This window comes from Silurus meridionalis, chromosome 12 (genome assembly GCF_014805685.1).
Source record: "Silurus meridionalis isolate SWU-2019-XX chromosome 12, ASM1480568v1, whole genome shotgun sequence".
NCBI lineage: Eukaryota > Metazoa > Chordata > Actinopteri > Siluriformes > Siluridae > Silurus > Silurus meridionalis.
Genome location: NC_060895.1, coordinates 5,983,433 through 6,000,533, shown reverse-complemented (window position 1 = coordinate 6,000,533; position 17,101 = coordinate 5,983,433). Strand labels below are relative to the sequence as shown.

The 17,101-nt window shown below is 40.4% G+C and overlaps 1 protein-coding gene across 1 annotated transcript in view; it reads left to right on the top strand.

Moving 5' to 3' along the window:
* The window catches only part of nxn (nucleoredoxin), a 78,778-nt gene that overhangs the window by 59,814 nt on the left and 1,863 nt on the right, over positions 1–17,101 (top strand). The window contains exons 3-7 of the mRNA XM_046862706.1: positions 3,350–3,483; positions 5,894–5,994; positions 7,333–7,439; positions 11,616–11,795; positions 12,446–12,570. Of these exons, the coding sequence (XP_046718662.1) occupies positions 3,350–3,483; positions 5,894–5,994; positions 7,333–7,439; positions 11,616–11,795; positions 12,446–12,570 (647 nt within the window). The remainder of the gene's footprint in view (positions 1–3,349; positions 3,484–5,893; positions 5,995–7,332; positions 7,440–11,615; positions 11,796–12,445; positions 12,571–17,101) is intronic.

The window sequence follows — 17,101 nt, the reverse complement described above, 5'->3', positions numbered from 1 at the left end:
ATGATATGATTCTCATGGGCTGGAGTGGAAGATCTTAAGTGGCTTGCTATGGAGCTCTGACCTCAACCCTATCGAACACCTTCGGGATGAATTGGAACGCTGGCTGCACCCCCAGGCCTCCTCTCCTCACCTACATCAGTTCCTGACTTTACTAATGCTCTTGTGGATAAATAAATCTCCACAATCACCCTCCAAAATCTAGTGGAACATCTTTCCATGTGCAAAAGCAAGTGCAAACTTTTATCTATCTGGTATATGCGTGTTTGCTTGTGAAAAGCTGATTGGGTTTTTCCTATATTATTTTGCTATAAATTTTGTTTAATGAAATGCGTTTGTTAATCGGTTGTTGAATCGGAATCACGTCTGATAACAAACTGAAGTGATTAGGCTTATGTCTGATTTATATTTATATTTGACATTTGGTGGTCCTGGGATTTAAACTCTTAACCTTCTGATCAGCTACCACCTCCCCTGATCAAAGCTGTTGGGTAGCGACGAGCCATAGAGTAAACAAAGTGTGATTCCCGGTGTAAGGTGGCTTTTAGACGTAGTTTGGCAGACAGATTTACAGGGCTGTTTTGTGTTTGTTAAACTGGTTCCTAAACCAGATCACATGCTTCTAGCCACGATTAATGAACGTTTAATAAAAAAAAAAAAGTTCATAAACTGTTTCCATGTCATTTTGGTGCAAAACATTTAAAGTTTATCATTTTTGGCTGAATGCCAGGATTAATTTATATGTTATGTTCCCATATAGTCATACAAATATTTCTCAAGCCTGTTTGTCATCAAACTGGCAGTGGTTTTGAAGCTCTAGTTTCAGCTTCAGACTCTTCTTCTACAGATCAATGTATACCATACACTATCTAAATGCAATTGAGTACATTCAAGGCACCTTTTTCAAAGAATTTCCATGTCTGAAAACTTGCAACGATTTTGTTTCAGAAAACCAGGCCATTCCTCACAACGTTGAAGTGAATACATAAACTAGGTTTATTAAAGAGCTACATTCTTGAGACAACAGGCATAATCCCATAGTTCTTATAAGAGTTCCTGTGGAGAAAGGGTCTCGTTATAACGACAGGAAACTCTCTCTTTACTAAGCTATGATGAGCAGGAGAATAAAACACCGAATGGCACCGATTATTGGTAGATAGTTTTTGTAGGTTGCTTCTGATAGTTCGGTTTATTCAAACGTAAGTGTTTTTGTTCTTTTCAATTCGAGTTGAAATTGTTTAACTTGAGTATTATATAAGCAGCGGATTAGTACTTTTACTCAGTGCAGGAATGGTGTACCTTCTCCACCACTGTTAAAGAAACAATGAGTTGAATGGTGCAGGTGTAGTCTGATGACTATGTCTGTGTTACCAATGCAACATTTCCTCCTCTCCCCACTGAGCCATGCTGGTAAAACATTTTGTTTCCAGGTTACAGGTCTGTTGTTGTTATACAGCGTTTTCATTCTTCTTCTACCCGTCATGTAAAAACAATGATCTGAGGTTGGTCGTTTGTCAGTCAAAGTGAGAGGAAAAGCGTTTGAAAGTACGCTTTAGTCATGTTGAGTGACACAGACTACCAGACGCTTGGCTTGCAAGCTTACATGCCCCCAGGCAATTGCCCATGGTGTGTGTGTGTGAGTGAGAGAGAGAGAGAATGTATTCATGCTGTAACTGGTATAAGAAATGCTAAAATGATTTACTGCTGATGTGATGTAAATATGTAATTTGGTTCAGAGAATCAAATTCAGTCCTGTGTAATGTACAGATTAAAACGCAGAAAATTGGTGTTGCATGTCACAATTACAAATAAACAATTGTCCAATAAGTTTCCAATTCGTTTGACGTTTTTATATCACAACAGTGTTCTTTAGCGTTATATCGGAAATATATACAAGAAATGTTGGGAATCTAACGCGAGTTTCTGTTGACACATATGGAGTCCTGAAGACTTTTCTGTGTCAGAAAGCTTTATTTCTGAGTGAGATTAATGTGTGGTTTGTGCAATACCGTGTCCATATTCACCTACTAATACTACACTATAAGGACAAAAGTATTGGGACACCTAACTTTTCAGCCATATGTGGTTCTTCTCTCAAACTGTTACCACAAAGCTGGAGGCACACAGTTGTATAGAATGTTTTTGGACACAGTAGCATTAAATTTTGCCTTCACTTAAACCGTGTGTACAAAGCCAGTCCATGAAGATATGATTAACATGGGCTGAAGATCTTGAGTGGCCTGCTAACATCTTTGGGATGAAGTGGAACGCTGACTGCACCTCAGGACTCCTCACCTCACCTACATGAGTACCTGATGTTTTAGTTTACTAAACCCTTGTGGCTGAATCAGCACAAATCCCCACAAGCACAATCCAAAATCTAGTGGAACATCTTCCAGAGTGGAGGTTATATGAAAAGCAAATGGGACTAAATGTGGAATAAAAAAATAAAAAAACACTTACAAATATAAGGATTAAGTGTCCACAAACTATGTAAATACTAAAATACAAAATGCGTTTGTTTTGTGAGGAAAAAGTACTTTTGAGTTTGTAGTAAAAGGACACACTATCGGTTTATATCATGGAAAAGAACATGGTTGCCAAGATACACACACTGTGTGAACAAATTTCCTTTTTTTTCCTTTGTTATTCCTTAGAAAATTTATATAGGGGAAAAACTTTTTTTTCATTTGTATATTGTAGGTGAATCGGGATTCAGCATGTGTGTTCAGGTGTGTGTTTATGCAGTAACCTCTGCTAATGATTCACAGTCTGTTAATGAGGCGTGACGGCGTGTCTGCATTCAGCACGCAGAACGTAGGGAGTGGTGAATGTCTGGTGCTGGAATGAAGCCGTATGGACCAGGCAGAGGAGATAGAGTGTGTGTAGAGCGGTAAACAAGAGCTTTGTAGGAGGCCTTTTACTGAGCAGTGTCTGTGTTATGGCCTGCAGCGAGTAGAGAGAGAGAAAGAGAGAGAGAGCACTTGAGCGTTCGTTTAACAATGAAGCAGGAGCAGTTCAGTGGGACACGGCCCCCAGGCTTGATGAAGCTCTCGTCAAAAAGGCACTTGTATAAGGGCACTCTCAGAAAGTGTTGCCCGCTCTGTTTACCATAAAGAAAAGAAAAAAAATCATCTTCCAGGAACCATTTTCATTGCAAGGGTGGAAATGAATCACATTGCACACATTGCAGAGAGAGAGAGAGAGAGAGAGAGAGAGAGAGAGAGATTCTTAGCATTCTTGTTTTATTTCCAAGTACAGAATCAACTGTGTGTCTTTTCAGATTGTATATATGTACACCACATGTGCATGCAGTGTGTTAGTGTGTAATATGAGTCTGCCTCTCAATCAGGTCTGGAGTTCCCGTGGGGCCCAATGCCCTTTGCGGAGGTGGTGGCCGGACCCCTGCTCAGGAACAATAGACAGACGACAGACAGCAGCTCTCTGGAGGGTTCCTACGTAGGGATTTACTTTTCTGCTCACTGGGTGAGGGGCTTGTACACTTTCAACATTTCTATCCAAGCCTAACTTTAGTATATTTAAGTATGGCTCAGATGATATGTCTATTATGTAACGAGTTTTACTGAACCTGTTGTCGAGTCACTCTAATTATCATTAGCTTTCTTGTTAAACTCGTGCACTAATAAACATGGCTGGATGCTGAATGAAGTGTGCATACAGGACACTCCTAGATCCTAACAACAGTGTTTCTGGTGCTGTGTTCTTGACCCACTAAAGTGCATTTCCTGTTAAAGTCACAAAATCATGCTGGTCTGTAAACAAAGCTAATAAGCTCAAGGGTTTTGGAGCCGGCATCTGAGCAGTCTCTGATTGTGTTCTCGTGTGGGTTTTAAAAAATGCACTGTCTCATGTTTCTCCTCCCCAAACGCAACTATCATCGAGTAAAAACGCTGAGTCAACTAGTGCTCAAGGCACAGTGATAATGACTAACAAACTGCAAGATTTTTTGCCACCTCACGATACATGACACATGATCCCTTTTATGGATACTGCCACATTCCTGGTTTACGTTATTCCTGCCCAGATTTGCCATTTTCCGGGGAAGTGTGTCACAATGTTGGAGAGAGGAAAAAAAAAAAAAGTTTGTATGTTTTCATAACCAAAAGTCCACGAGTAGAAATGCTTCTATTTGCATTACAATCTTTTTTTATTTACTACAGTTATTTATATGATTGCTATGATTTTATGTTTATATGATGAGTTTCTAGCTACTTGTGTTGCATGCTGGTGTGGACACAAGTTCATGGAACTCCTGATCATTTGATTTAAATGTAATAAAAATAAAAAGTCAAATTGAGCGTCTGTAAACTGCTTCGACAGGAGAGATTAGACATGAGATATAGAAGAAATTTATATTAACAAAATACATTATTTGTATATGGCTTTTAACAATGGACATTGTCTCAAAGAAGCTTTACACAGATAAAGAAGTAATAAAAGAATGCATAAGTTTGTTACATCTAATTGTAAGTTTGTCGCTAATTTGGCAAGGGAAAACTCCCTGAGATGGCATGATGAAGAAACCTTGAGAGGAACCAGGGTCAAAAGGGAACCAGTCCTCATATTAGTGGCACCGAATGTCCAGTCAATACAGTTCATCGCTGTTAAGATGTGCAGTGATGGGAGATTAAATATAACCTGTGGTCCTGAGCAACTGTAGTAGACGGTTATTAAATACAGTACAAATCCAAGTCCTTGTCACATTGTCACAACAGCACAGAAAAAAAATATTTTCTTTACATATCCCAGCGTGTTATACCATGACAAAACCACTGAAGAACAGAGGGTTAAGAGCTTTGATGAAGGGCCCAACAGGGTCTGCTTTGGATTGAACCACTGACCTCCTGATCAGTAACCCAGACAAAGCCTTAAACTATTGAGTCACTACTACCCTTTACTTTGCCTTTCATTTGAAATATTACAATATTAGAAAACCTGCTTTTTATTGACAATTTCAAATGGCGAATCTCAGACTTCTGGCTTTTTTAAGGAAGAAGCAAGAACATGTATTAAAGCAGCAAAAAGCAGTAAAAAAACAGGATTTTATCTTTGTTTATCATTGTCGAGGGTTTCTTACCTAAAGGTAAAACATTTTTACTTGAATCCCTCCTAAATCTGATCCAGGCCTCATTCACAAAAATTGCAAGTTCCCTAAAGCTGCACCTGCACCATTTCAGCAAAAAATTGTCAACCAATGTGTTGAGTTGTATCATACGCCATTGCTATGCAGCGCCATTTAATTTTTGTTTATGAGCAGAACCTCACGAATCCTCACAAAAGCTCTGGCATGCAATTGGAACTGTGAGTTAAACAATACACATTGACGGTCAAAAGAGCAGCTTTACAGAAAGCCAAATAAAGAGTTTGAGTTGTAATCAGCAAGTCATACATGACCGTGGCTATGAATTTTCCTGATAGGACATTATGAAGAAACCATAACCAGACCAGACTAAGGAAAGAATCAGAACTATAAAGGGTTTATACATCAAATTCTATTATACATATGAATATAAATATGAATGAATATATATATATATATATATATATATATATATATATATATATATATATATATATATATATATATATATATAACGTATATATAACGTGTGTGTGTGTGTGTGTGTGTGTGTGTATGTATGTATGTATGTGTATGTATTTATATGTATGTGCATGTGTATAAATTTACTGACTGTCCAGATTAAAAATGTTCAGCTGTCATGGAGCAGTTTGGTCTAAAGAGAGCGAGAGAATGAAGGAAAGAGACAGAAAAAGACTAAGAGACAGTGAGGGATCTGATTTGAACCCAAACAAATCTCTGGCAGGCTTATTTCATTGCTCCTTTCCTGTCGTGTGTGTGTGTGTGTGGATGCAGTGCCCTCCTTGCCGCAGCCTTACCCGAATGCTGGTGGAGTCTTATCGGAAAGTGAAGGAGTCTGGACACAAGTTTGAGATCGTGTTTGTGAGCGCTGACAGGTAAAAACGCAGACTTTTACACACATGTCTTAGATCTCGCACACATTGAGAAAAAAACACACATGAGGATGAGATTTCACACCCAGTGATGGCTGTGTAATGGGGACTGAATAAATTGATTTCTTTCATCTTCTAAGGGAAATCTGTGCAAGCTTTTAACCAGCAACTGGTTCTCTTATTTTATGTGAAGAATAAAACCTAAAAGGACATGATATTATGGGAAAAGAATCAAAAAGGTGGTGGTGTGATGCAGAGCTCCTACTGCTACCTGTTACTGCGACTCTTGATTACTTTACAATAACCGAACCTTCCAAATTTGATTATTCACTTTTTATTACAGCAGTGTGTCTTTTCTTTATTAAAGTAAGCAATCCTTTTTTTTTAATCCTTTTAAAGTTACATTTAATGTTGTTTACATTCACTTACATTATAGCAGCTGTAAGCAGGTACACGCCAGACTCTGCATTACTGTAAACCTGTGTTTTGTCTCACAGCCGACACAGTTAAAGCTGCTGAATCAACAAGTTCTGATCAACACAGTCTGAATTAAGACTTCAACAATGCTGTAGAACAAAAGCTAATAGTTTCTGAATTTGTATATTTATGTAACTGATCTCAAAGCAAACAAAAAGAAAGAAACAAATTATCTTACAGACTGACAGACATCTCGACTGACTGATTTACTGACCGACTGACTAACTGGTTTTCTGATTGACTTATGCACTGGTTTACTGCTGTACCGACTTACTGACCCGTGTACTGACTTATTTAATGACTGACTGGCCTTTGTACTGATTTACTGACTGACTGGATTTTTGATTGGCTTATGTACTGACTTAATGACTTTCTGATTAAGTATGTATGTACTGACATACTAACTGACTTGCTGAGTGAGTTATGTACTGACTGACTTACTGACATAGTGATTAACTTATTGACTGACATATGTACTATGTAAATGGGGAGGGTTGCGTTAGGAAGGGCATCCAGCGTAAAAACATGTGCCAAATCAAACATGCGGATGATCCGCTGTGGCGACCCCTAACGGAAGAAGCCGCAAGAGAGTTTTTATTGACTTAGATGAATGATCCGCTGTGGCAACCCCTAATGGGAGAAGCCGGAAGGAGAAGTAGATTTACTGACTTACTTACTTATGTATTGACGTATTGACTTTCATAATGATTTGCTGAATTTCTCACTGACTTACTGCAGTTTTCCTGGTTCATTTGCATGTTTCATGCAAAGTGTTAGTTCTTCTGTGCATAGTTCTTCTGTGCTCTGTCGTCTATGGAACTGTTCAACTAACTATGGAAAACAACTCAATCTCTGTGATTGCAGATCAGAAGATTCTTTCACACAGTATTTCAGTGAGATGCCGTGGCTGGCCGTGCCATACACAGACGAGGCCAGGAGATCCCGCCTCAACCGACTCTACGGCATACAAGGTACGCAAATGGCAGAGTGTGTCCCTGTAATGGAGAGATGTGTATTGGTATAGTGTAGCTGATATTGGAAAAAAAAGCATGTAGATGGAAAGAGGGAAGGAGAGAAGCACAGCTGTGGAGTTTGAGGAATGTGGGCAGCTGATCAAGTTTGCTGTTAGGTTTCTTTAGGATGCTGCTTCTCCCGAAAGTATTATGGCTGTTCTGTGAAGGCCAAAGCTGGAGGTGCGTTTGGAAAGATTCCGGCCCTGCCTCTAGGGAAACCTGCTTTACCTAACACATCAAATAGACAGCTGTTATCAGGGTCTGCCTTTCAAAAGCCTGTTTTACTGATGCCTGCAGCTGTGAAGGCTGCTGGAGGTGCCACGTTGGGGGTCACCGAAAGCCTGTGGGTGGGTGATTGGCCAATGACTGATAAAGCCAGGACTAAATTAATTCCATGCAATGCTAAAAGGAAAAAACATAACTGAAACCTTTAAAACCCTTAAAAACATTTACTGCAAATTGTCCTGTTTTTATTATTCTATGTGGAAACTGTTGATTCACGATGGGTTCGATCTTTTCCAGGATGTTCCTGCCTTCTTTACAGGGCACAAGGAATCCTGTGTGAATTTGATAATGGGCTAATGTTCATAATGTTTTTAGAGCAGCGTGTTTAGATGGTGGTACGCTAACACCGTTGTCAGGAGGTCAGGTCATTAAAACAAAATGGTGTTCACCGCTCTAATATAGTTCCAGAGATTGAAAGCGGTTCTTAAAGTGGTTCCGGCTGCATTTGGTGGTTAAATAACTTACCAAGATGTTGGCTCATCCCCTTTAATTTGTTCTCTGTCTGTCTATTTATAAGCAATCATTAAAGTGTCCTTGAATGCATCAGGTTTTAATTACCCTCATACTGGAATAGATACACCGTCACTTATTTGTTGTTCTTTTTGTATATACAGTGAACCCGGTTATGTCGATGTCCTAGGTGGTCGCCAAAAAGCATCGAGATAACTGATGATCGAGATAAACGAAAATCAATATGGCGGCAATATATTAACGTGCTTGAAATTTCTTTATGTACATGATGTGCGTTAATAAATGAGAATGTGCATGCACGTGTTTTTGGAGGGTTTTTTACACAACAGCGTTGCCACGATTTGTTTGATGAAGGCATGCTATAAAAATACATACAGTACATGTTTGTTAACTGTCAGTAATCCACCTGCCACGCCCCCTTCAGCGCCCCCTTCGGCATGGCAGGTGCTTTCTCGGCCGCTTTCTCTGAAGCTCCCGGCTTCAATCGCGCACATATGGTGCTCGTTTAGCATTATCACCAGCTCCTATTTAAACTTCCACACTCTCACCGTCCGTTATTGTTGGTATATGTTGGTTCACGGCGGTCGTTGTTATCGCTCATGCGTATCCTGGTATGTGCCCTCCCACCGGCACTCTCTCAACGGCTGCGCATCGCGGATCCGAGATGACCGAGATAACCGACGTTAAATGGCAAATTTTTTCCATTCGACATAACCGATAAAAAAATGCTTAGACAAAGCCAGAATTTGGCGGTTCCACTTCAAAAACGTCGACTTAATAGGGTTGTCGAGGTAACCGAGGTCGAGATAAGTGGGTTCCACTGTAATTAATCTCTATGGCATCATTGTTGTGATGTTCTTATGATGTAACATGCCCCAGCATTTACTCAATTCTAATGTGCAGGAAACATTTTACATTAAAAAACTTTCTTTCGGCTTCTCCCGTTAGGGGTCGCCACAGCGGATCATCCGCATGTTTGATTTGGCACGTTTTTACGCTGGATGCGCTTCCTAATGCAACCCTCCCCATTTATCCGGGCTTGGGACCGGCACTAAGAGTGGCTGGGTTTGGTTCCCTGACCGGGGATCGAACCCGGGACGCTGCGTTGAGAGCGCCACATCCTAACCACTAGACCAGGAAACATTCCACATTACTATTAATAAACCCGTCTGAAATGTAAACTTTTTTCTGGCTCTCGTTTCTTTTTCTTCATGCACAGCAATGCCAAAACATCACAGTAAGTGTTAAACAGACTGGTGCTAAGTTTAACTCTGCTTAGAACTTTGTTTATCTAAAAAAAAAAAAAGATTCTCGGTTATATTTTGCTTTATTACGTTAGGCACATTTTTCACATTTTTATCTCTTTTTCCCCACATAGTTATTTGTCTTGTTATCTCTCATCTTTCTCCCTCTGCGGTGGTCAGTCTGTTCTTGTTTGCTCTCACCCTGGCTCGGATGGAATGAGTGGAATTTTTGCTGGTTGCCGGAATCGACACAGCAGCTGACCAAAAGCTGCTCTCGCTCACAGAGTGTGATAAGAGTACAGCCACAGATCTCAAATAGTGGCAGAGAATGGTGGGCTATGAGGGCCAGCAAGGCCGTCTCTACTGGCCTGAACTCTAAATCAGAATCAGAATCACTGACTTATGTTTGAATATATTTTTGTCCATGAACATGTATTAAATTACTCCCAACAGTCTATTCTCTTCTCTTCAGCTGTATTTCCACTAGGTCCACTGCATTGCAACTTAAGTTTAAGTTGGAGTCTCTAGCCAATCAGATTTCAGCAGTCATAGCACGTGTTTCAGCCGACAACAGTCCATGTTGCTTGCAGCTGTTGTTTTAAATAATCAGATTGTGGGTTGTTTACTCCAGGGGCCATCCAGCAAGCGTCCAATAATTTTGCCATTTTCACATCCTTTCACAAACCGCATCTGTAGCAAAGTGCAAAAGCCCAAATATATTCATGTGGATTTAATAGCTTTTCTTTTTTATTCCACAATAGCTGACGGAGGAGAAGAAATTGATTTGGTTGCAGATATATTTACAGACTTTTCAAGAAACCTGGACATTGTGAGGAAAGGTCTTTATACTTTGTGTTTTCTTTCCCATTTTGCCCCAAAACTCCAAAAGTCCTCGTGCTGTGTATGAGGTGCAGAAGCTGCTTTAAAAACAGACGCATGAGTACTGTAGCATTGCTTTAGATGTTGCAGAAGCAAAAGGTCTGCTCGTCAGAGCTCAGATCATACGCAGCGTACCGCACCAAGTCGGTTTGCATGGCCATCATCCCAGAAGGAGCCTCTTCTGAAGCTGGCTCACAAGAAAGCCCACAAACAGTTTGCTGAAGACGACCTGTCCAAGTTCATGCATTACTGGAACCATATCCTGTGGTCTGATAAGATAAACTTGTTTGGCTCAGATGGTGTCCAGCATGTGTCGAGACGCCCTGGTGACAAATACCAAGAAAATTGTGTTTTGCCTACAGTTAAGCATGGTGGTGGAAGCATCATGGTCTGGGGCTGCATAAGTGCTGCTGGTACTGAGGAACTGTGGTTCATTGAGGATTCTAACATGTGCTGTGACATTCTGAAGCAGAACATGATGCCCCCTTTCATAAACTGTGCAGAACGGCGGTTTTCCAACATAACGACCCCAAACACACCGCCAAGACGACAACTGCCTTGCTGTGGAAGCTGAAGGTGATTGAGTGGCCAAAGACCTTTAAGTAGAAGGTGGATAAGTGCCATGTATCTAACATCCAGCAGCTCCATAATGTCATTATGGAGGAGTGGAAGAGGATCCCAGCAATTTCATGCACAGGGGGATTATGTCAATGCAATTAACCCTAGATTACAATGGTGCTCACACAAAATATTTTACACTTTGGACACACTTTTGAGATGTTCACTTAGGGTGTACTCACATTTGTTGCCAGCTATTTAGACAATAATGGCCATATGTTGTTTATAGAGGACAGTAAATCTGTACTGTTATACAAGCTGCACATTGAGTCCTCTGAAAAATATATCCAAGTTTAATTTCTATAGTTTTGTCAGTTGAACAGGTGTAATGAAATGATTGCTGAAATGTGAGGGGTGTACTCACTTTTGTGTGATATGACTATATATATGTATGTATGTGGTGTGCATACATGAGTAGACATTGACATTGATTGGCATATGTATCTACTGTGTTAAAATTGCTTATAACCTGTGGGCATCTGACAGTTACAATACAGCTGTACTCACACACTGGATGGGTGAAGTGGCTCTCAAGCTGTGGGATTCATATACACATCTCCCAGCCAAAATGGCATTATGAGCCAATAACAAAAGAATTGATAAGTTGTCTCTGTGTGTGTGTTTCGGTATTCTGCAGGGATCCCCACACTGATTCTTTTGGACACAGAGGGTCACATGATCACGCGGCAGGGCCGGGTGGAGGTGCTCAATGACCCCGAATGCCGTCTTTTCCCTTGGCATCCACGACCTGTGCTGGAGCTTAGCGAGTCCAATGCTGTGCAACTCCATGAAGGCCCCTGTCTCGTTCTGTTCGTAGGTAAGTGTGTGTGAGAGAGAGAGGGAGAGAGACTGATGATACTTCAGTCTTCACCAGAAAAATGCAGATTGAGTTTATAATATGTAAATGTATATGTATTGGGAATTTATAAATCTTCCCATTGCCATTTTATTTAATTCCAAACAACCCTGTAATAAAAAAGTTTATATATATATATCTCAATAGCCCAGTAAGTCACTAAAGCAAATGATCATGTATTGAATATTTCAGCTTTCGATATTTCCTTGTGATTATAGAATGAAATCAAATGTTTATCTTTTCGAACAGTTTCAGAACAGTGAAACTCAGCAGTGTATGTGAATAGAGCTCATATTAAAGTGTATAGGAGGAATATGCATATCATTCTGAGGCAGAGAACTGCAGGTGTAAGGTGAACCCTCAAGCCTTTATGAGATCAGGTCCGAGGAAGGTTTTCCATCTGCTCTTCTCTATTTCCCCTCCAACCTGCTCCATTTTCCTTTCTCAGCTTCTGTTCCTTCATCCAGCCATTCCTCTCTAATTCTATTCTTTTCTTCGCCTGATGAATTGCTGGAAATGATGGTTCATTTCGCTTTTGCTTTTCCATAGCTCCATATCTCTCTCTCTTTCTCTTTCTCTCTCTTATATACTTTGTGTTCACTTGGTTTCAGATGCAGAGGAGGAGGGTGAGCTGGAGCCAGCCAAGGAGCTTATTCAGCCAATTGCGGAGAAGATCATGGCCAAGTACAAAGCCAAGGATGAGGAAACCCCACTGCTCTTTTTTGTGGCTGGAGAGGTGTGTGCGTGTGTGTTTAAGCGGTATCACTTTGAGAGATCTGAAACCCTCTTTTTTTGGACCCGTCATAAGGAAACGACACTGATCCTAGCAGGAGACATAATGATATAATATCAGTCTGATAAAGTGAAGCACAGTACATTTTTCTGAAAGTGTGGGGCTAAATGAGGGCACCGAATAGTCATCTGAGTGTGAGTGTTAGGTCTGCTGAGAGTATAGTATGGGTAGATGATGGTATGGGTAGCTGAGGAAAGAGGTAGCTGATGGTATGAATACCTGAGGGTATGGGTAGCTGATGGTTTGGGTAGATGAAGGTATGAATTAACTGATGGTTTGGGTAGCTGAGGGTATGGGTAGCTGATGGTATGAATACCAGAGGGTATGGGTAGCTGATGGTATGGGTAGGTGAAGGTATAGGTAGCTGAGGGTATGGGTAGCTGAAGGTATAGGTAGCTGAGGGTATGGGTAGCTGATGGTATGAATACGTGAGGGTATGGGTAGCTGATGGTTTGGGTAGATGAAGGTATGAATTTACTAATGGTTTGGGTAGCTGAGGGTATGGGTAGCTAATGGTATGAATACCAGAGGGTATGGGTAGCTGATGGTATGGGTAGGTGAAGGTATAGCTAGCTGAGGGAATAGGTAGCTGATGGTATGAATACCTGAGGGTATGGGTAGCTGATGGTTTGGGTAGCTGAAGGTATGAATAACTGATGGTTTGGGTAGCTGATTTAATGGGTAGCTGATTTGATGGGTAGCTGATTTAATAGGTTGCTGAGGGTATGGGTAGCTGAATGTATGAGTATCTGATGGTATGGGTAACAGATAGCTATGGGGTATGGGTATTTGAGGGTATGAATCTCTACCCCCCTCTATCCCTTATGAACAGTTCATCACCTCCATGTGGTTATTGCTGTTCTTATGGTTTATGTTTCAGTAGAGTCGGTGACGGACTTGCAGAGGAGTTCATACACTTACTGTAAACTAATACCAGCTGTAGGCACACATTTTCTATACATACATAAGGACATACACACTCTGTAGATCACTGTACACACACACACACACACACACACACACACACACACACACACACACACACACACAAGCTATTTATGCATGGCCTTAAAGCCAGTATCACTTATAGTTTCAGGGTTTAAATAATGTCTGTTGCAACAGCAGATTGACTGTAAATAGTCAAATAGACTGTAGTGAACAGACAGTGGACACGTCTTATGAGTTTGGACAGTGTGGCCTGCAGGACCTGGTTCAGCTGCTGCAAAAAAAGGACTTGCAATGTGCATGTGTGAAATGCGGCATTGTTCATTTTGTGTTGCTTTCGACCGAGTAAATTAAATGAAGGAATAAATTGAATGAACAGAGATTCATGGTATGCTTTGAAGAACAATGAGAGTGGGAATCAGTGCACAGAAGTGGTTTTATTATACTAGCTTACCAAGTTGCTAGCATTTTAGCATTTTTATATACTACTAAGAGACATTTAGACATCTGGAGATGCGCTACTATAAGAATCTTCACAATATCACCAATTATACAGTAACAGCAATGTTAAAAGACCTTATTAATGGTCAGAATTAAATTTTTAGTGACCCTTTACTGTAACAAAACCAGTGCAATATACACTATATTGACAAAGGTTGGTGGACACCTGACCATAAACTTAGATTTTTTTTTAAAGCTTCAAAACTGGCTCTGTTTAGAAGAAATGACTTATTTATCTATTTATCTTTATTTTTGATACCACCTCATATAAACCTCCACTCTCCTGGGAAAAGGTTTCATTGCATTTAAGCATCATAAACTCAGGTAGTGATGTAGGTGAGGTGAGGAGGCCTGGAGTGCGGTCAGCGTTCCAGTTCATCCCAAAGTCTTCAGTAGGGTTGAGGTCAGAGCTCTGTAGCAGAAAACCTTCCATTCCAACCCATCTAAAGCATATGATCATGGAGTTTGCTTTGTGCACATTCAGGTACAGGTTTGAGTCTCCTAGTCCAAGAGAAGGGAAAATGTAATGTTATTGCATCCAAAGACATTCTATACATCTGTGTGCGGAGTTTGGTGAAGAACCACATATGCCTGGAAAAGTCAGGCGTCCCAATATTCCATATCAGTATATCATTAATACACCAGTACAAAATGTTATTGAAATTAGAGCTCCTGTTATAGAACAAAAGCAGATCACAAGAACAGTTTCTCTGAGTCTCTGGAATTATACTGCAGAAATGACCACCAGAAGACATTCCCTAAGTGTTGTGGTCTAAAGCGCTGTGTGATGTGTGTTCTGACAACTTGTGATGGTCCAAGTGATCTCTTTAATCAGTTCATATATATATATAATGTGTACATACACTAAAGCAAGCCTTGATCTGCATGGCTGGTTGTACATGGTTTATCAGATTGTTTAGGAAAAATACAGTAAGCAGTTCAAGCTGTGTGGCTTTTATGATGCAGAAAATGCATAGCCCTTTATCGTGTTATGAGACAGCAGGCAGCCACAGATCAGAGTGGGTGTTTGTGTGCACTATATATTTCTAAAAAGCAGTTTAGACCTGCATAGCAGCCATGCAAAGAGAAGATGAATGGCTCAGTGGAGACAAGTAGGCAGGCTGAGAGATGTAATCTCCTCCTATCAGGGAAGTCCTAGACTTACAAGATTTTTACATTTCTTCTGCCAATCTTCAGCGTTAGAGCGCCTCCTCTGACTTTATCAGAGCTTGTAAAAGATTTTTGGATTCTTTTTATTTTCCTGCTTTGATTTTGTTTGCAATTCAGTGGAATGGGATCCAGTGTTTTAACCTCCAAGAGGACAATAGTCTCCAGCTGTACTGGAAAAAGGAAGCGATTATGAGTAATGTCATAGCTTCCCTCCTGCCTGATGCTGTTTCTTCTCTCGCTGCCAAATGACAGGAAGTGTGTAATCATCACCACTCCACGGCCTTATTTTTTTCCACCGTTCTCTTCGGTTGTTGTTGTAACAAACATGTCGAGATTTGTAAGCATTTCGAAAATGAATTCTGGAGGTCAGCAGCGAGGCGGCTCGCTGTTTTTGTCTTGCTGTCTAAACAAAAGGGTGCCTGATCCATCTGTAAGCAGTTTTTGCACACCAAAAAAAAAAAAGGAGAAAGAAAAGGAAATGTCATGTCGCAGACTCTGTGCTACATTTTTGTCCTTTTTAGGTAGCGGAACAGTAAATTAGTTCCTGCAGAGGCCTGAGATCTGATTGTGTGGTTTAATGCATTTAATGCTACGTGGACTAGCTCATGGTTTCATAGGAATGAAGTCAGAGCTGGAATGGACAAGCTGAGATTTTTTTTTTTTTTTTTTTTTTTTTAATAATCAGGCTTTTATTTTATTGCCACCTAGTGGCCGATGGAAGAATAGCGTTTTCAGTTTGAAATGTCCACATGTCCATGAGGGATTTAAATGAGAGGGAAATTAGATATTTTAACTAAAATTAAATCATTGCAGTTTTCTAAAGAACTACACTGAAAATATAATGTTGCTCCTATTATTATTGGTTTATTGATTATTATTATTGCATAGAGCCCAATCCTTAGCCCTGACCTTAGCTCTGACCTCAGCCCCACTTAATGCACCCCAGGCCTCCACATCCTGACCTTACTAATGCTCTTGTGGCTGAATGAGCACAAATGACCACAACCACTCTCCAATATCTAGCCGTAAGCCTTCCCACAAGAGTGGAGGTTATTATAAGAGCAAATGCGCCATGTCAGGAATGAAATGTTCAAAAAGCACATGTGGGTGCGAGTGTCTGATACCGAAAGTAGATGTAGTGTAGAACGTTTGGTGTCATGAAACAGAGGAAAGTAAAAGATCTGAAGGAAAAGAAGCAAGAGGCAGTAAAATATATTTAGTGACTTTCTCTCTTGAACTATTTTATAGTCTGAGTAAGACACACACACACACAGACCTTGCACCCAGCGTGTTGCATCTCCGTTTCATTTTTTTTTTTCTTTTTTCTCTACTCGGTAGGCCGTTAGATCCTGCTCAGAAGGGAGCCATGTTTTTATGCCTCCTCCTGGTTTCTCCTGCTGGGGGCAGAGAGAAGAAAGTGAACAGTCTCCTAACTGCCATGCAGGATCTAATGAGAGATAACACTGAGCCCTGTGTGACTCCTCACTGCTGAGCCTTTCATGCTTTAAAGTCTTGGCCACAAAGTCTCCTTTGATTTGTTGCTTATCAAAGTCCTAAATGTTGCTTCAAAGGAAGAGGCATCATTCACTCATATTGATGATCAGAAGACTTTTCTGCTGGGTTTTGCACCAAAAAAAAACCCGTTTCCGTGCATTTGAACTATACAGAAAAACTTAGATTTATAGAAATGATCAAAAGCAGCAAGGAAAACTCTGAATAAAGACCTAGACTTCAGGTCAAAACTGGACAACTGGATAAGAAGGTATAAGTAACAGAGTTAAAAGGGGTACATACCCAAAGATGGAAACTTCAATTGTAGTTAAGAGCTTTATATGATAGATGGAGAGATTTATATAAA